Source organism: Panthera pardus, unplaced genomic scaffold, assembly GCF_024362965.1.
Source record: "Panthera pardus isolate Hobbes unplaced genomic scaffold, ASM2436296v1 HiC_scaffold_13, whole genome shotgun sequence".
Lineage (NCBI taxonomy): Eukaryota > Metazoa > Chordata > Mammalia > Carnivora > Felidae > Panthera > Panthera pardus.
This window is the reverse complement of record NW_026526688.1, coordinates 134,449,801-134,471,232: the sequence shown is the minus strand read 5'-3', so window position 1 is coordinate 134,471,232 and position 21,432 is coordinate 134,449,801. Positions and strand designations below refer to the sequence as shown.

Below are 21,432 nucleotides of genomic sequence, written 5' to 3'. Positions count from 1 at the left end.
AAGGCCATTGAGAATTACTTTTTCTTTTTTGAGACCTATAAATGGAATGTTTTGATTACCTAATATGGCATCTAAAAATGAAATACTAAAGAGTCACATTATTTTTGTATGATTTATGTTCTTATTGCATGAAAGGATTAGGAAGAAATCAATCAATCAATCAATCAATCAATAAAGGAAAATGATTTCAGTGTTTTAGATGATAATTCCCTGAAAGGAATAATAGATCTCTCTGAAGTAAACTACTAAAAGTTCTCTTATTACCGTATTATTAAATATCTGCTGAACTGAAGTTTGTAAGCAAATGCACTTTGCTGGTGAGTGATCTTTTCACATCACAAGACTTTTAAAAATGGATTGGTAAAAAAAAAAAAAAAAAGGAACTATAAATGCTTAGTTGTTATCTTTAGTTGTAGAAACAGACCTAAAATTATACTCAGGAGGGACAGAGACTTTGTGAAAATGAGTTACTTGTTTTTTTTTTTCTTTTTAATTTAATGTAATATCCTCAAAGAGGTTTGGATTATATTTAATTTACATTTTCCTTCCATAGGAAAAATATTAGAGACATTCTGGGTCTAAAGATAGAGATTCAGTCACAATTCTAAGGAAGGAGTCATTTCCATAGCACTGGAAAATATTATTAAAAAAGGAAGGCAAAGAATCACTAATTTTACCTTCAAGAAAGGAGGAAAAAGGAACGCAGTTTGTTAGCTAGCATGTTTTCAGGTCTTATGGGCTAGTCTCTAAACTAGATACTTTGTGAGCATGATTTCATTTGGGTAAAAGAAATTTTCTTCAAATTCTTTTATACTTATAGAAAAAATTATCAGTTGCTTGGAGTGATTTAAAAAATAAAGTTGTAATAATGGAATTTTACATACTATGTCTATATTCACGCCTCTCTTGTTCTAATTCTTTCTTCCCTTTTAGAAATTACCTCTGTGCTCTTCACTCAGTGAAATTCCCTGAAAATGTGAACAGATAAATGGAGAGCCATGCTTCCATGTGTTGTGTGGAGAGAAGATCCCCTTGCATTTAGTTTCCTTTGAACATTAGTCTTCTTCCTGAGCTTATGTTGTGCACGAGCGCATTGTTGCCCCTTGTTCCTAAATACACACAAAGAGCATTTTATGCTAAATTATAATGATAGCAGGACTGTCAGTATCCTCCTCATAAGTAGTGAAGTAAAACAAAATAAAACTTAATAGTCCTGGTTTCATGTATGTAGATGATCTGAAATTGTGTATATGGATTACTTTTCACATTTGATTCACCTTGGTTGGCTTCATAATGCTGTCACCTGGGTGCCAATTAGTACACTGGACATCTGCCAGGAAGGAGCTGAAATGAGGTCATCGGCTTATTTCATCTTGGCACCAAGGTCACTGCTAAGCTGTATTTAACCTGGTGCTAGAGAGTAAAGACATTATTTAGTCCAGGAGCTGTTTTATATGCAGGAGGCTTATAATAAAGAGAGATATACAGGCTTGCTTTTTTTTTTTTTTTTCATTTTTCTTACAAAAGAAAGATAGTGAAAGCCTACCACAAATATTTCAGAATTATGGCAACCACTACTAGCATATAAAGTACACATTATAGATTTGTCCAGCATAGTAAAACACATTATTCATATAAGGAAGTTGCTTATATCATTCTGTGTTGTATCTCATAGTTGGGTAAATAGTGACAACCATGTCATCTGGAAGGCAGGGAGTGTGCTTACTTAGAAGAAATGGGGGTTTGGAAAGAACATACTAGTTGGGGGTTGACAATATTCCCACTAAAGGGCCAGGATCTTTATTTTGATGTTTTTCTCATTATGAATTTTTATATTAGTCTTTTTAAATATGTTATTAAAATAGCATTTGTCTCAATTAATGATTATTTTGGTGCTCCTTAAATTTTGAACCATTCTAATCTTGGCGCTACAAACTAACATGAGCTGAAGGCTCAGAAGATCTATAGAAGATTATAGTGTCATAAAAATCACCATACTGACCCTATATTTTACCATAAATAAAACAACTCCAAGTTGCATCATTACTAACATTTGAGATTTTTGAGTGCTTAATATAGAACATTAAAGTTATAAGCATCATTAGAAGTCAATAATAGATTGATTCATAGCCATTTCATAAAGGGAGGGATAAGGGAGATGTGGTTGAACTACATAAAATTCGTGATCTATATTTAAACAGGAGCCCATATCCAAGGCAGATTTCCCTCACTCTATCCTTCAGGAATCAGGGAGATATTTTATTATTTTTATTTTAAATAAGAAGAAAGTTAAAGTTCTGATGGGGGGTACATATTGGTGAAAATGGAGATTGACTATGCATGCAGGAACTTACTTTTTTCATCTTCATTATAGAAGCAAAATGAACAGAAAATTAAATCTGATATGCAAGAAATCTTGCTTGCTCAGACACTTGCTATGAAATAAAGATTGAGCCTTGACCAAGCTCTGAGCTCCTATATTGGATTTTCAAAATCTTTGAAAAATATTTTCAAATTTGCTCCTTCGTAGTTGTTAATATATTCCTAGAATAAATATATTTCTATGTTCTAAGAAAATGGAAAAGCACCCCCAGTGGCCAACTTATCATTTGGTATTCCTATAGCTGCCAACATAAAAATCGACAGCCACGCACATCTAGTTTATTTTATTTAAAATTTTACATACATTTAAATGTTCAATATGTTTTCCTCTCCCGAATCACTTTATGAAACCCAAGTAGACATATCCAGATGAATTCTATTAAAAGAAATATTCTTTTGATGTTTACCAAGGATCCTGCACTTTATACTCTTTTTGAGACTGATTTCCTGGATACTTTCAACATTATATATTTTCTCTCTTCTATAAGCTCATGTACAAATGAATTCCTATCTGATTCAGAATTACCAGTAAAGGTGTGCCTGTGTGTGAGCATGTGTATGTATTAAGTGTATGTGTGTGTTTGTACATATGTATGTGTGTGTGTATGTTTCTGTATGTGTAAGCATTGCATTTACCCACTTGCCCCCACCTTTTATTGGAATTAGGAATTGCAGGTGCATATACTTGTTAATGTCCACTCTGAGGTGGCACACCACTTATGAATAAGAATTATGAGTTAATCACCTTTGCATCGATGGCTTTTAACTAGTTTTGTGTTGCCACGTAGTGCTGCTCAATATGAACTCATCCAACAAGTGATGCCTTGTTTCTACTATCTTTATCTTGGGGATCTTCTAATAATAGAGCAGTTATTTTCAGTGAACTTAGAAAAGGAAAAGCTAAGAAAGGCTCAGGGAAGTGAAACAAAAGAGAATGCTCTTGTAGGGGTTGAGGAGCTTCTTAGAGCTTAGATGCAGGCTGGCGGAAGTCCAGAGCACATGGGAACCATAATAAATAAATGATACCTTTTATTCTCTGCATCATAAATGACTGCACCTGACTGTTCAGCTCATGCTGCCTTTATAATTTTCTTCATTTCATGCTTTACATCCTTAATAAGATCAAAACGTCCTGGTGGAGAGATCATATCATAAATTCTTTTTGTACTTCTCACAGTGCCTTCGCAGTCTTGAAAGTATATAAAATTTAAGTAGGTGTGGCATTAAACTAACTGAAAGTTTATTATGTTTTTCCTTTGCACTGAAGTAACTACATATCTAGGCTTTTAGAAATGAGGAGAATGTTGTGATTTGAAGGGTTCAGAGTGAATCAGTTATCTACTCTTAACTGTATTAATCAGAGTCCCAACTGAAAAAGGTGACACACTCAAATTAGGATAATTTGAAGAAAGTTTCTGTACAAAGGTGTTACTTACAAAAATGTGGGTGGGGTTTTTGGGGATTACAAACAACAGTGAAATAACTTGGGCTTTATAATAGTGAAGGAGCTTTCCCAGTCTGAGGTCTAAGGGGCAATGGCAAAGAGGTGTTAGTAGAACTTAGAAAAAAGAGTACCATGTAGAAAAGTTTGTAGTGACTTTTGGTCAAAATACAGAACCAGCTCAAGGCAATCCCAGAGTTATGAAGTCAAGGAAATAAATACCTTGATCTTACACTTCTTCCTCTCTCCTATCTCCTGCCATGACTGCCTATTGGCCAAACCCAAAGGGAAGCTCTAGGTTGGAAACCCTCTATGGTATCATCCATACAAGTTAGTGTTCCCATGCAGGAAGCTGGGTGGAAAAGTGCAGAGAGTGTATTTGAAGGGGCACATGAATTATATCTGGCACATTATCTCTTATTAGAAACTGTCCTGATCCTTGAAATTTTATACTACTAAAAGGATTATTTTCTTTTTAAAAAATATAATAAATGTATAGTTGAATGCACTAAGTCACATGCCTATATGATGCCACCCCACTTTAACTGCAAAATAATGTTGCATATGCTACATCAGAGATACATACAGGATACAGTGGAAGTCAGGAAGGAGGAAACAACTTTATTTGTAGAGACAGCAAGACTTCTGATTTGGGTAAGATCTTTAAAGATCTCATTAAAGAAAGGAAGAAGGAAATGTTATGCAGAGAGTACAGGGTGAGTCATGAAAAAGCATAGCATGACTCTGAAAAAAAACAAGAGTAATAGAAAAGGAAAATTGGCCTTTGGAGTCAAACTGAACCCTGTTCGGTGCCATTTATTAGCTATGTGTACTGAGAAATGAACAAAACCTCCCTGATGCTTTATTGTATCACCTCTGAAACAGGCACAATAATTCCTACGTCATAGGTTACTTGCACTGATGAAATAATATATTAAAAGAACCAATAATTATGTGCAGGTCCTAGGAGCACTCTCATTAGAGTCAGAGACCATCATTCCAAATAATTACCTGGGCTATAAAGTAATGGCTTGTTGTTAGGCTGAAAAACTCTAGATTAAAAAGACAAACAAACAAATCAACAAAATAACTTTCCAGTTTGGAGTTACATGATAACTTATGTCTTGGGTGTAGATCACCTACAGCAGTAAATAATCCTATTAGTTCCCTTTTATGGTTGTTCTCTGCTGGTATCTAATATTGGTACCAAATAATTTCCCCTGTCTTGGCTCACTTGTTACTTTGTAAATGTTGTAAAACCAAAAGTCTACCCTACATGAATTTCAATATATTTTAGGTCTAGCTTATGTGCACATTAAAGAGCAGTAAGTAATGACTTTGAATGAATGGAGTCATATAATTCTTCAATTTCTATTCATGTATTCAAGAAATATCTTTTAACTATTATAGTTAGTTCAGTCTTGCTTTCTTCAGATTTTCTGAATACGGTGAGGTTTTTCTATTATCTAAATTATCGCGTTTGCTAACTTTGAGGTGTTTATGAACTGTAAAGCCAGTAAGTAACTGGCTTTATATGTTTTCTTCTTCTTTTTCTATATTGGTGTATATGAAGGTACATGTATGTGCCAATCCACTTACTTTATGCCCTTCCCTCCACCTCCTCGCCCTTCACAGAAAAGATCCAGAAAGATAGCATATAGTAATTGCCACTTTGGTAGCTTTCTTACATTACGTCTGAAAAAAAATACTCCGTTATTTCCCATTGAGTGTTTTTTAGGAATCTTGCCTTTAGTTTATCAATATATGTCAATCAGTTTCCCAATCTGTACTCAGAGCTTAGCCAGATTTAGGTTGGCAATTATATATGAATTGGACTACCTGTCCCCAAGCAGCAATTGGTTATTGATTTCTAATACTACTGCATACACCTGCAGGTATTCATTAAATGTTAATTAATGATAGTATGCTAAGTGGAATTGATTTGCAGATTCTGGCTGATTACTCTTCTATTTAAAATTATGAGATGCACAGCAGTAACCCGTCAGTAGATAGGATCAAATTTTAATTTATTGCATGTGTCTAGAAAATTGTAGAACTTTAAGAATTCAAAGAAGTATATATTTGTAGTAGATATGAAAGATACTACATAACAAAAAAGTGAATAGAATGTAAGACATCTAACAGCTTTTTCTAGCTTTCTCTTGCCTTTGTTTTTCCTTAATTTAAAAAAGTTTTCATTTGGATTCAGTTATGTAAAATTCATGTAAAAGCTAGGTAACTTTTTTTTTAATTTTTAGCATATTTGTTTTTAAGTGGATAATAAATTAAAACTTTGAACTGCTTATTGTTGCCCTAAGTGATGTTATACTTTTCTTTCCTAAGGACAATTGCCTTTTTTTTTTTTTTTTTTGACGTTTTGGTAGTAGTTGAACATTAATTTGAGAGGTGAGAAGGAAGTGTTTTCAGTTTTATAATGTTTCTCTTAAGATGCTTCTCATTTGTTATAAGCAATTTTCTTTCTTTTTTTTAAATTTTTAATGTTTATTTTTGAGAGAGAGAGAGAGAGATACGGAGTGCCAGCAGGGAAGGGACAGAGAGACACAGAATCCAAAGCAGGCTCCAGGCTCTGAGCTGTCAGCACAGAGCCTCACGTAGGGCTCAAACTCGCGAGCCTTGAGATCATGACGCCAGCCCCCAGCCGAAGTTGGTCGCTTAACCAACTGAGCTACCCAGGTGCCCCTGTTATAAGTAATTTTCAAACATAAGACTCCATATTCGTTTTCAAGTGCCTGCAAATGGCTAGTGGGGGTCATAATTTTAAGGGATAATTTCAGATTTTCATTCATTTGTTTACTTAATATTATCCAGTATCATAAAATTAACGTTTTAAAACATCCAAGAAAACCCCACTATAATAATGCTGATATAATTAGCCAGATTGACTCATTTGGAGTAAAAAGAAAAGAGTTAGTATTTTAGTAAAATGAATTTGATATATTTCTGACATCAAAATTAATTTATGTCCATTAAGGTTGTTGGTTTTTGTTTTTGTTTTGTTTTGTTTTTAATTATCTAAGTGGAGCTTTATATGTAAGGCAACACTCCTCAATACTACTTGTATTTAAATTAATACTCCATTAATTAAAGAAATTAAAGAAATAGAACCTAGAGTTTTCTAAGCCTTAAACTGTAGTTGCAATAATAGTAATAATAATCAATATTTATATTAATTAATAATTATTAATATTAATGTTTTATTAATATTATTTATTATTATTATTATCCCTCAACCTATATCTGGAGTTAGGGGTCTCATCTAATTGTCCCATTCTAATTACTAATAATTCCAAGACCCTACAGAAGGAATAAAGGCCAGGGGTGCCTGGGTAGCTCAGTCAGTTAAGAATCCAACTCTTGATTTCAGCTCAGGTCATGATCTCATGGTTAGTGGGATTGAGATCAGCATCAGGATCTTTGCTGACAGTGCAGAGCTTGTTTGGGATTCTCTCTCTCCCTCTCTGCCTCCCTCCCACTAGCTCATGCACGCAGGCTCTCTCTCTCAAAATAAATAAATGAATACACAGATAAATAAGTCAATATTAAAAAAAAAAGAATAAGGGCCACACAGTCACATGTTGTTCCATTTTGTGATCACAAAATAACGTTTAGTTGTTTTTGGTTAAAGCTCTATTAACTTCTGAATTTGACAAATTAGATTTCCCTAAATATTTAAACATGTTCATGCACTAATTAAGATCCTTGAGCCATTTTATTTGTTTATTTCCTAAAATTTTATTTGAGTATAGTTGCCACACAGTGTCAGTTTCAGGTGTACAACATAGTGATTCGCCTTCTCTATATGTTATGCTATGTTCATCATAAGTGCATCTGCTGCTTGTCACCATGTGCTGTTACAATTATGTTCACAGTATTTATTATGCTGTGCCTTTTATCCCTGTGACTTATTCTTTCCATAATGGGAAGCCTGTACCTCCCACTCCTCTTCATCCATTTTGCCCATTCCCCCAACCCTTTCCCTCTGGTGATCATCAGTTCATTCTTTGTGTTTATAGGTCTGATTCTGCTTTCTTGTTTATTCATGTATTTTGTTTTTTAGATTTTACTCATTAGTGAAATCATATAGTATTTGTCTTTCTTGATCTGACTTATTTCACTTGGCATTATACCTTCTAGGTTTATCCATGTTGCTGCATACCTGAGCTGTTTTAAACCATAATAATATATTTAATTCTCCTAAGTACTACTGCCAGCCTCCAAGGGAAACATAGAGATCTGCCAAAATCTTCCCAAGCATGTATTGAGTACTTACCAACCTATTATGTCCAGACACTTAGATTTCATAAATATTTTTCTTTTAAAAATTCAAAAAATCACTTGTGTTACTTGCATTCTGCACATACTCTATTTGGTTTTAAAATAACTCTTCACCAACTGATTGCTTTTGAAGCAATACAATACGCTCCTTTCATAATATTTTTCCTATCTGACTCATTAACCCTAATTGTATGGTTATTATACTGATGATATTGAAAATTGATGGACTAACCCATCAGAAGTGGCAAAATTTTTGAGTTTCAGAAAATTTGGAAGGAAATTTTGATTTTTTTTTTAATGTTTAACATACATGTAAGACTGAAGTAGGAAATCTTGACTACAAAAAGTCATGTTTTAAGACATAGATCAAATAGGGGCACTTGGATGGCTCAGTTGGTTAAGTGTCTGACTTGATTTTGGTTCAGGTCATGATCTCACTTGAGTTTGAGCTGCACATCAGGTTCTGCACTGACATTGGGACTGTTTTTCTTGAGATTCTTTCTCTCCCCCTCTCTACCCCTCCCCCACTCAAGCTATCTCTCTCAAAATAAATAAATAAACTTTAAAAAATAGATCAAATAATCTATAATCAGCGTTAGTGCAGTTATGTTTGTGTATTCATGTGTGTTTATTTTAAAAGAAATCATCCTAAAATGTACTCATCCCATCACCAATATGAGAATTAGAGTCTGCTTAGCCTTTCTGATAGTGTTAATCATTCTAAACTAGTATTACAAGGGTTTTGGATTAAGAAGCAGATAAGGAGTAGTATTCTTTACAGGAACTTCTATGTCCATAGTCAATTTGGGAACAACATGTGACTTTCTGGCCCCTGTTCTTTTTGTAGGGTCTTGGAATCATTTGTAGTTAGAATGGGACAATGCAGTGAGACCCCCAACTCCAGACATAGGTTAAAGAACTAACAGAGTGTACATAGAGACTCTTAAACATTTATTGAGAAAACAGCTAACACTTGAGGAAATCATAGAGTTAGTTTGTAATATGTTTATATCAAGCAAGTTAGGAAAATATTCACAAGTATCCTTACTAAAGGAAGTGACAATTGTTCTGAAACTATAATGTTCTTAGTGTTGGATTTTTGGCACATTATGCAAATGTGTTCTCTGTGAAGTTAGCTAGAAGGCTGGGTTCAAATTCCAGACCCCTAAGGTGTGTTTTATGTCCTGCCCTTGCAGACATAGACCCTAAAGCTGATGAAACACAGCAAACCCAAACATTAACTGTGGGAGACAAAGTACTGGACAGTTAAGCTGTTCTGACTGCAAAGTTAATTGTAGAGGTTTAAGAGAACAAAATTCAAATTCAAATCAAAATCAGAGCTTTTCTTAATTTTACACCATTACAATGATTACTATTTGTCATTTGTTTATTGGAGTAACTTAATTTTTTCAAGTTTATTTATTTATTTTGAGAGAGAGAGAGAGAGAGAAACAGCACGAGCAGGGGAGAGGCAGAGAGAGGAAGAGAGAATCTGAAAGTGCAGAACCCAAAGAGGGGCTCAATCCTATGTACCATGAGATCATGACCTGAGCCAAAATTGAGTCGGATGCTTGACCAACTAAGTCACCCAGGTGCCCCTGGAGCAACTTAATTTTGAGCTATCTATCATAGCATTTTATCTTAAAGCATCGGTTCTTTTGTATATACCAAAACCCATTCTATAAAACTGCCTTGTAATATTAAATAATTATCATCTGTGGCAATTAAAACTAATATTGTGTGAAGGAAAATGTCTCAAGTAAGTGAAATCTCCTATTGAGCATATACCAAACACTACACTCAAGTAAAGGTAGTAAAATTTAACTTTAAAAAATGATTTATGAACTTAACCCCATTCCTTCCTGTGTTGCCTGTAGGCAGAGCTGTGTAGAAACAACTGCTTAATGCAAGTTCCTTTTCTTTCGATGATTCTCTTCTAGATGTTTCAAATACTTTTAAAGTAACAAACTTTGGAGAGAAATCAATTATGTTAACTGTCAACATGTATTGAAGATTCTGAGGGGAGTGAGAGAATTAGAGTATGACTTTAAAGAAATATGGAGGCATCTATAAGCCTCCTCTCTCCCACCTCATTAGCTTTTCCCTCTCCAGTGAATAATGCCCATAAGCATATAACATTCTGTATTATTTCCCAAGCTAAATCCCCTTGGCCCCACAACCCACCTACACACCCACTCACTACCCCCACTTCTGTGCTCCTATATACACTACAATGCCTAGAGAAGTAGTTTATACTGGGTGTTTCTGTTTTCTCTCTTCCATAATCTTACAAACACATTCCCACGATGATTATATTTGTGCTGGTCTGATCAATCCTCCAAGGACACCGATAATCTCCATGTTGCCTAATCCAGTGTTCTCTGTGTTTCCTATACTAGTGGTCTGTGTTCTCTCAGTCATCATTTTATCTAACCTCTCAGCAGCTCTTGACTCACCAGACCACTTTCTCCACTCAGACTTTCTGGTTTCTCTTCTGACCTTACTAGATGTACCTTCTCAATCTACTTTGCTAATTCCTCTTCCTTTTCTCAACCTTTAAACATCGCAGCTCACTTGAACTGCGTTTTCTCTATTCTAGAGGCAGCATTCCTTAGGTGCATCATCCAGTCCCATATTTTTTAGACTACTGTTACATGGATGACTTCCAAATCTGCATTTCAGTCTGGACCTCACCTCTGGATTGTAGACTTTGTTTTACTCCCTGCTGTATCCTCAGAACCTAGAGTAGTGACACCCACAATACAGGTGCTCAATGAATATGTGTTGGGCAAAATAATCAATGCTCTGCTTTACTTCCCAGGGATATTGTAAAAACCAAATGAATCAAGGGATATAAAAGTAACTTGCAGGGGCGCCTGAGTGGCTCAGTCGGTTGAGGGTCTGACTTTTGATTTCAGCTCAGGTCATGATCTCATGGTTCATGGGATCAAGCCCCAGATCAGGCTTTGCGCTGACAGCTTGAAGCCTCCTTGGGATTCTCTTTCTACCCCCCCCACCCCCACCCCGCCTCTACCCTGCTCATGCTATCTCTCAAAATAAATAAATAAATAAATAAAAAATAAATAAATAAATAAATAAACAAACATTAAAAAATAATCTTGCAGATTTCTATTATTCCAAAACAATAAAAAGAGGGAGATACAAGAGAATTTTAAAAATGGATTTCATCATTCTAATCTAGATCTTCAAAAGTGGCATGTCTTCTCAAATTCAGTGTCCTTTTCACTCTTCAAACTCTGGGCATCAGGAAAAGAGGTGTAACAAATCTGTATTCAGATACAAAAAGAAGCGCTCTAATGTTTGGCCAGATAAAAGTATGCCGTCTCTAATGTAGGAGGCCCACAAATTTACTAGACTCAGTAATCCCAACTTGAGTGATATGTCCTTGCGAGCTAGTTGCAAAGTGTTAATTATTTACAATGAAAATAAGCAATTAGATAAGTTATATGACCCATAGCTTTAAAGCTTAGTACTTTGTAGCTGAATGGGTGTCACTGAAAAAATAATATATAGATATAAGCTAACAGGAAGACTGTGGCTAAAATACGTAAATTCTAAAATTTACAGTCTCTGCCTGTTAAAGCAAACTGTCAGTGTGCCTGGGTGGCTCAGTTGGTTAAGCGTCCAACTTTGGCTCAGGCCATGATCTCAGAGTTGGTGGGTTTGAGCCCTGCATACGGCTCTGTGCTGACAGCTCAGAGCCTGGAGCCTGCTTCGGATTCTGTGTCTCCTTCTCTCTATGCCCCTCCCCCACCTGTGCTCTGTCTGTCTGTCTGTCTGTCTCTCTCTGTCTGTCTCTCCCTCTCTCTCTGTCTCAAAAGTAAATAAACCTTATAAAAAATTATTAAAGCAAACTGTCTTACAAGAGTAGTGGTTCTCATGGTTTATGATACATTAGAATCATCTGGCAGGTTTCTGCATCTTACAGCAAGGATTGCAGGTCCCACCACTGCAGTCTCTGATTCAGTTAATTTGAGCTTGGGTCTAAGAATTTGCATTTCTAACAAGTACCTTCCTACCTTCCTGGACATATACACTGTAGTATCATCACACTTTGAGAGATTCTGCAGTAGAGGGTTTATTTACATGTTCATGGGGAGTATAATGTTCAATATAATTCCAAAATATTTCTCCTAAATTTTCCAATATTCGACTCATCATTTGTGCTGTGTATTAAGGGACCTCCTAATAGACCAATAATTTTAATTTTAGATTTATTTAAGCCAGTAATTCTCTGCCTTGCTTCTTTGACTATGAATGACGTTCCATTTGCTAGAAATTGGTGATTATTGACTGGGGTCTTGCTTTCCTTTATGATTCCAGTCTATATCATCATTGTTGGAGTAACACTGATCTAAATATACATGACATTTACTCTACCTGCCTGCCTTCTATATCAGTCAGGTGAAATTTTGAATTCAATGATCTCTTAAACTAGCCAAGCTAAATTAGAAGAGGACACAAACTCTAGAAGCCTTGGCTCTGCCAGGGAAATATTCTATCTATTTCTTGGAAATTTCAATTAGAACTTAACTAGATGATGAGAAGGAAGTGGCTAGATTCTGAGCCTCTGACATAAGTGAAAGCCAAATATATTGTTGGACTTAAATTGAGATTCTATTCCAGATCCAGTACAATTTGGAAGACAAATATCCAAAATGTAATAAGTTATATCATGTTTATACTTAATGTACTTAGTACAAATAGAAGGTATTTCGAAAGGATGAATCCAAGAATGTAAAAATTAGTGGAAATATAATTATGCCTATTTGAAGTTTTACAATTTTCATTCACTATTTAAAAGTAAATTGATCACAGTTGTACTTTTAAGAACATGATCAATATGAAAATCAATAGTTACTTGAAAAATAAATCAATAGTTAATTTCCTATAAAAGGATTTTTCTTTACAAATATATTCAGAATATTTTTTTCAAAAATAAGCTAGCCTTCTGCATTTTAAAGGATTCAAATTATGTTTCATTTACTGAAAAAGTTAGAATCAAGATTATTATACATGGAAATAAAAATAACAGCATAGCATCCCATGTCCCAAACAGGACTCCAAGTATTTTGTGGTATTATTCATTCAATTAACTCACAATAACACCAGGAGGCAGGTGCTGCTAGCACCCTCAGTTAAACATGAGGGATTTCACAGCTAATCAATGACTAATTTGAACTTGATGAGTCTGGCTTCAGTGTCTGACTCTAACCTATTTTTAGTACTTCTTGAATGACATGTCCTTGTAGGAACTATTTGTTTTTGCAGTTTGATCCAGCTAACACTTTGGTCTAATATTCACATTTGCTGACACTTTTTATTGTGAGGTTTGAGGAAAGGCAAGTCAGAAGAAACTTGTACAGTATAAAATGTTTATGTCAATGCTTTCTATATCTGTAGCCAAATAGACAAACTTCCAGCAAACTATTTCTAAACTTAATGATTAAAAATCTACCATAAACAATAAATAGCAATCAATCTATAATTGGTTTAAATAGTATGCATTTCTAGTCACTTTCATCTTAAACATAAGTTAGCTATATACATAATGTGGTGTGATTCTTACAATGAGATTATGACCTAGTAAGGATGATATAAGAAATATGTAAAACAGTATTATAAAGTACTCGTGAAATTAAAATGTAGCATTAATTTTATTATAATGCAAGATAACATTTAGTAATGTGTTTGCTGTATGGTAGTGACTACACACTACAAATAAAATGATGGCTATTTCTATTGGGCCCTTAATTAATTCTCATTTTATGCTTTAGGGGTTTTAAAATATTCAAGATCTCATTAGAGAGTAATGCAACTTTTCTGTTGACAATATACATTGAAATTTTGTCCTTCTGATACTTAAGAAATTAACCTCTGAGGAAGAAATACTTGGAAAAAAAAACTTGATTAGCAAAGCATATCAAAACTCTTACTCTTCAGATAACAATGTCTCTATTATACACAAAACAATATGAAAAATTAAAGATGATATTGATTGTGAGACCAATTTGTTTTCTGGCCTTATTTTGTAAACTACATGCTGCTTTATTATTTTTGTTGTTATTTATTAAGAAGTGATGGCATCCATAGAAGCCTATAATTTGTAGTTTATACTTCACATAACTTTGGTTGATTTGCAAATATCAGTCTCCATAAAAGGGAAGAAATGTTTTCCCATCTTAGTAATTTTCCACTGATATCCTTCAGAATTTACTTTATATCTTGCAATTTATCATTAGAGTTCTACTGCCAATAAAGACCCAAACTAAGTTTTGAGAAAAGTAATGCTTTGAAAAAGTAAAATAAAACCTTGCAATTGTATGAGTGGAAATTAGTAACCCTAACTAGGATATAAAATATTTTCATGTAAGCTAATAAAATAAATAGTATAATATGCCTCGTTTTGACCTGATTTACAATTAGGAGTGAGGAAACATTTTGCTTCTGAAATTATTAACAGTATCAGAGGTGTTCACTGAAATGTCCTCGGGTCTGTACCATGAGCTATGCTTGGAAATGAACCCAAATGTCTATACCACAGTTTCCCTTGAGCAACTTGATTTAAAATTTAAATATGAGGAAATAATTTACTGTATATATGTAAACGTTTTTTTACTCAAGTTGACATACATATAAATACTTTGCTTCTGAATAATTGTTTTGCTTTTTAGTTCATAATTTGGACAATTTACAAGTATTTTTCTCTAAGGAAAAATAACAAAAATCTACATTGGCAACTATTTTGGAAATTTCCACACAATAAATTCAGAAAAGTAATTTTTTTAATATTTTTTTAATAAAGGTGATGCACAGGGGCACCTGGGTGGCTTAGCAGGTTAAGCGTCAGCTCAGGTCATGATCTCGCAGTCTGTGAGTTCCAGCCCCACCTTGGTCTCTGTGCTGACAGCTTGGAGCCTGGAGCCTGCTTTGGATTCTGTGTGTCCCTCTCTCTCTCTACTCCTCCCCCATTCACACTCTGTGTCTCAAAAATGAATAAATGTTAAAAAAAACTTTTTTTTAAAGAAAGGTAATGCACATAATAGTAGTAGTCTTGTTTTCACTGAGAAAATCCTAGTGACATTAAGTGGTCTGTGCTCTGAGCAGCACTGGCCACCTGTCCCAAATCTTCCTTTGGGGATGTACTCAAGGACCAGTATCTGGGAAAAGAGGAATATGAGGTTATAGGTAAATTAATGAGAACTCAAGTGAGCACTCTTAAGCATTACTGGGTGACATTAGTGACAATTACCTTTCAGCTCACCTTGGCTTTTTATGGATTAGTACTTTCATGACCATTTCATTCTGATCATTTGCTCTTTTCAATAATGTTTTTTTCTCATGTAAAATAATACCTGATAGAATATCTGGACTAATGCATGAAACAACACAGGTTGAGCATCTGGAAGATGCAGAAAGGTACAAAAAAAGAGCAAAGAAATTCCCAATCCTATCATTCAGAGGTAACCATTGGCAAAATTACTGTGTATTTCTATGTAGTATCTTATTTATCTAGCTTTCCTTCTATATGAAAATTGAGATAATATCACATGTAAAAATGTGTTTATTTCCTTTTGTATAATAAAAACTCCTATCAAAATCCTATTTTAGTGGCTGCATCATAGGGAACATTATCCATATTCCTATAAACAATGAACATATATATTTTGACATATCATTTCCAATATTTCTCTTAAAATTTAAAAAAAATTCTATGCAGGGGTGCCTGCCTGGCTAGTCAATAGAGCATGTGACTCTTGATCTCAGGGTTGTAAGTTTAAGTTTCACATTAGGTGTAGAGATTACTTACAAATAAAATTTTTTTAAAATTCTATGCAAAATTATTCATAAATATTATCTTTTAAATTGTTATTATTTTATAATTATTAGAGGAATCAAACTTTTCATATAGTCAGTGGAATTGTACCTCTTTTTTAAATTAACTATACATTTACCTTATTGTAGATTTCTTGAACCTACCTTTTAATTTTAAATTAAGCTCTTTCTTAGCCTATTAAATTCATTAAGCTTTTCTTAATCTACCTTTTAATTTTTGCGAAAGTTAATTATGTCAAGTATTTATTTTATTTCAGAAAACTATTTTATTTCTGGAGAAGAAAGATTTATATCAAATGCAAATATACAGAAGACCCCCCAAAATGCACATGTATTTTCAATTATATATAAAGAAGTAAAATTGAATGATGTGACCTGCTCAGTTAACTTAAAATCACAAATGCTTGAAGTGTTAACACTAGCACCAAGGCATTATTACCTTCCCAAGCTAATATCTAAAGGTGTGAACAATTTCCTGAAACATATGTCCTATAAAAACATGTGCAAATCTAAAGTAGTATTAAAAATTAAAAACAAAGCTGCACAGATATTTATTAAATTAAATATTAATTTAATATTAATTAAATTAAATTAAAAATGGAAGCATTTTATTAAAATGGAATTTTAATAAAGCAGAATTAAAAATGGAAGGCATACACTGGCTTTAATAGGTATCATATCACATACACATACACATAGACACATAGGGATTGAAGATAACGATGACCCTGTCGCTCCAGTGATAATTAGATCTCAAGACGGCTTTTTAAAATTTCACCTTTTTAAAGAATTTTAGGTCCACAAATGGTTAAATGGAACATGAAGCCCTATAAAGGATTCACAAAGAGAGTGAAACTTGATTCACATGGTTGAAAGTCAATATTGAGTTTATTTATTTATCAAATGATATATCATTAAGTTGTTTTTGAGCCCCTTCAATTGCAAGGTACAGTACCCGCCCTTAGAACTGATGGGTTTTGAATTAGAACTGATGGCATCTCTAGTTGGAAATCACGTATTTTCAGTAGAGTGTCTAGTTCATGTTTGTATAAATGTCTCCAATTGTTTTAATCGCATTCGTAGCAAAGAGTCTATATTTCCACCAAGACTGGTAAATAAAATTTTTTAAATATTTTCCCCTTGTCTTGTTAATACACTGAGGAATCAAGGTCCATATCCATGGGTGAAATTCACAGATGGGATTTCATATCTGTGATTGGCAGTCTAAATGAGACTCAGGGTCACGCATACAGCACCACTGGCAGAGATAGAGAATCAAATGAAAAGTCAGGGGATAATGGCCAGTTGTGCTTATCATTCTCTTTCTTCCCTGCTTTCAGGCAGAAACACACTCTAGTGGCTGTCACTCACTCATTACTAGGCTGTCTCTGCCTGGGCTGGGAGTGACACAGCAGGATATTGCCGCCCGAATTACTAAGCGTCCCTTAGGCAAAGACAATAATTAAAATATTTTCATTTCACAATGGTAAATTTTTGGCTAGTACTATGGTATAAATGGGTGAGAACACAAAATAAATTATTAGTACTGCGCTGTGTCAAATGAAGCCTATTTTTCTTTTGTCATTTAGTTTTTTCTGCTGCTTTTATGTTATACGGCCACATGCATATTAAGTTGGCATATTTACATATATGTACAGTATATAATTTTAATGTGCATTGTTATGTATCAAGTAAAGATAGCCTTTAAAATGATAATTATATGTATAATATATAATGACATCATATATATAAATGATTATATATATATACATACATATATAAAATTGACTAATTGTTTCCAAGCACCTGCTACACATAATATCTCTGGGGTCAAATTAAATTTTTTTTTTTTAAGTTTATTTATTTTTGAGAGAGAGACAGAGACAGAGTGCGAGTGGGGGAGGGGCAGAGAGAGAGAGGGAGACAGAATCTGAATCAGGCTCCAAGCTCTGAGCTGTCAGCCGTCAGCACAGAGCGAACGATGGTTGGGATGGTTGGTGGGGGGCGGGGGCTCCAAAACTATGAGCCGAGCTGAAATCAGTCGCTTAACCGACTGAGCCACCCAGGTGCCCCTCTGAGGTGAAGTTAAATGTAATATGTTCTTTTTGCATTTGTAGGTGTAGTAGCCATTAAATGAGACTGAATTGGTGTTTGCAGCATTTCTCCTTTAGCCTAACACCGGGCTAATATTCTTACTTTATTTCATTGAATTCTCACAAAAATATACTATAACAGTATTTTTATATCTAAATCATAGTTAAAAACACTGAGTTTGCAAAAGTTATGTAATTTCCCAGAAATTAAGCAGCTAATATAAAATTACAGGTAGGTTTTCTGACTCCTGAACTGGCGCTTTTTCAGATACAAGTTACTTAAAGTGATGACTGACCGAGGATAGACCTACAGGTGTAAGAGGGTTATTGTTTCCCAAACAGTGAGGTGTTCTTTATAATGTGAGAAGTTTAGTCTTATTTTTTCAGGAATTTTGTAAATGTTAAGAAACCACTTTGCTGTGGTTCCTCAGCCCCTCCTCCTACTTCCATCCAGTTGTATTAAAATGTACATCACCAATTTTAGTTGTTCGTCTGATAAGCTTAAAGTTATTTCACTTCTCTGACCTTTCGCCTGTTCTGACATTCACATTGGTGGTAGAATAACTGTATTCATCAACTTAGGACAGCTGTATAGAATTCAGAGGTTGCAGATTCAATGCCTACAACTTTCACGGCTATGTGCAAGTTGGGTTGGGTGGGAAAGAACAGTGAATGGTGAGCCTATTGTGAATTGGAGCATGCAAGCTCCTCATGAAGGTGTTCAGATCCACTTAGAAACCAAACAGCAAGGTTTCCATCAAACACAACACTTGCATATGAATCAGTTCAACCCAAGGCTGCAAACGTACAATGCTTAGTGTTCACTTAGTGAATAGTTAAATATTCATAGATATTTGGAGCGCCTTAGAAGTTAGTATAATACTAAAATATTTTCAGAATTCAGTTAAATGTTCCATTTCCTTAATTATTCCTTCCATGAACAACAACACTAATTATTTTCGAAGAAAATGAAGCAATATAGTTGCTGATACATGTCTTTAACCACAAGATAGGAAGTAAGAAAAACCATGCCTCAAGACCTCTTTCAGGGTCATATACGGTGATGCCTGTTTTGTCAATGAGAAAATTGAGTCACCAGGGAAATGTAAATGCTATAAAACATCTCTAAGAAATTAAATCACATGCATCAGACGTCTGGCACTTCAAAGTTGATATTGGAGACTATAAAGGTTTAAAAGTATATGGGGGCGCTTGGGTGGCTCAGTCGGTTAAGCATCCGACTTCAGCTCAGGTCATGATCTCACAGTTCGTGGGTTCGAGCCCCGCGTCGGGCTCTGTGCTGACAGCTCAGAGCCTGGAACCTGCTTCATATTCTGTGTCTCCGTCTCTCTCTACCCCTCCCCTGTTCACACTCTGTCTCTGTCTCAAGAATAAATAAACACTAAAAAAATTTTTTTAAGTATATGGGTTGTTCTTTTGGAGGGTGAAATAAGAGAAACCATCAAGCTTTTGCATGGAGGCACCACTGGGGTTTCAAAGCTCATGCTTCGGCGTGAGGGCCATCTAGGGGTTTAAATTGTGGGCAGGCTTGTGTGTTCTTCTCTTTTCTTTGTTTGCCCACCCTGCAGGTGTGTTCTGGGAGCAGAGCCTTATTTTCCGGGATGGAGGAATACAGGAGGACCTCTGGGTCAAAAGTTTTACATGTGGTTCTTTTCCCTTTCCTAGAGCTCCCCTGCTTACCCATGATGTCCTGGTGGCCTCACTGTGTGTGGACTAAGAAGTACTTAGACTGCTCAGCACTTGCTTCCAATGAATATCCAGACTCTGGATTATTTCTCCATCTTTCATTTTGCTTTGCCAATTCTCCTTGTTCAACAGTGCAGTGTGAATAGATTGGATTATAAGTTAATGCAGACCTATGGACTGTTGCTAGGACAAAAAGGCAGGCTTTGTTTGGGGAATGACATTTGTTCTCCAGTTTTCTCCTGGAAACATAAGAGCCTTTCCTTTTTAAGCAGATTTTTTTTTTCATACTGAAGCCATGGTAAATATTTCCAATTGATTGGGTAGGCACAGTGTACATTTCAGGGACTCCTGCTGCTGATGAAGAAACTTCAGCCGAGCATACACTCATGTGTTACTGTCTTATAGGAGGCGATCGAGATCGGATGACAGCAAACCATGAGAGCTACCTCCTTATGGCGAGCACCCAGAATGATATGGAAGACTGGGTTAAGTCCATCCGTCGAGTCATATGGGGACCTTTTGGTGGAGGTGAGTATATATAGAATCATGGAAAAACAGAAAGGTCAGCCAAACCTGTTCACCCTTTCTCTGCTCCCAGTTGATGTTATTATCAGCTCCTATTTTCAAATGGATGAGTGTTAAAATAAATAGTAAATTATACCATATTATTGTTAAGGTATATATGTAAGTAACTCCCAGAAGTTAAATTTAGATCAAATATCAATAACTGATCTTTTTCTATGAATATCTTGAATTATAAAAAGGGATGATATGGGTTTTTTTTTAATTTTTCCATTTCACTAACAATAAATAGTTATGGGAATGATACTATAATATAGATTAGTTAAGACCCTGCAGATATGGGGCAAAGCATTTTTGACTAGGATCTTTGGAAGGGGTCGTAGCCCCAAGATGCGCAGCAATATCAAAGAAGAACAGCAATGCTCTAGATGATAATCCACTGATTACTAGATTAAAAAAAAATGCTTTGTGATCTGACAAGTGTTTGTGGATGTGATAAGTTTTTAAAAATCTTAGTTAATATAGTTTTGAGAATGTGCCATGTGAAGAATAAACTAACTGGTGCTGTAAATAGAACTAAAAGGAGGAAGAAAGGGTAAAAGAAATAATCTTTGTCTATCAAGGAATATAAAAGAGATAAAATAGATAAGCAGATATAATGTAAACAGAAAAATTATTTAAAGTAAAAATTCAGTACTGGAAACCAAATCAAGAAGAACTCAAAAAAATTTATCTATAGCCAACATGCACTTCCCAAAATGTAAAGCCTAATTATTTTATGTGGATGTAGTTAAAATAAATTATATTAAATCAAATTCATATTTAGCAAACCAATTATAATTCTAATATTTATTTTATATTCTCTTTTGTGTATTGGCAGCACCCTGAATGCAGAAGTGATTCTTTTTTCCCTTAATATATTAGATACTTCTTAGGCTGACTCCCCATTCTACATCTTAGAATAACTTCAAAGGTGTACTTTAAAAGTTGGAAAGTTAGGTTTTACCAGGTGAATGATACCTGTCTGGAAATTGTCTGTTTTCTAACAGTGTCTTCTGTTGGGCAAGGCGGAGGTTCCTAACCAGGGCAACTATTCATCCCAGTTTGCCTGGTAACAGTCTGGTTTACAACTGT

At 34.7% G+C, this 21,432-nt stretch overlaps 1 protein-coding gene across 8 annotated transcripts in view; it reads left to right on the top strand.

Moving 5' to 3' along the window:
- Positions 1-21,432, top strand: part of ARHGAP24 (Rho GTPase activating protein 24) — a 654,421-nt gene that overhangs the window by 564,042 nt on the left and 68,947 nt on the right. For all 8 annotated transcript variants that reach the window (XM_019465261.2, XM_019465244.2, XM_019465250.2 and 5 more), the window contains one exon: positions 20,182-20,304. In XM_019465261.2, coding sequence (XP_019320806.1) covers positions 20,182-20,304 — 123 coding nt within the window. The remainder of the gene's footprint in view (positions 1-20,181; positions 20,305-21,432) is intronic.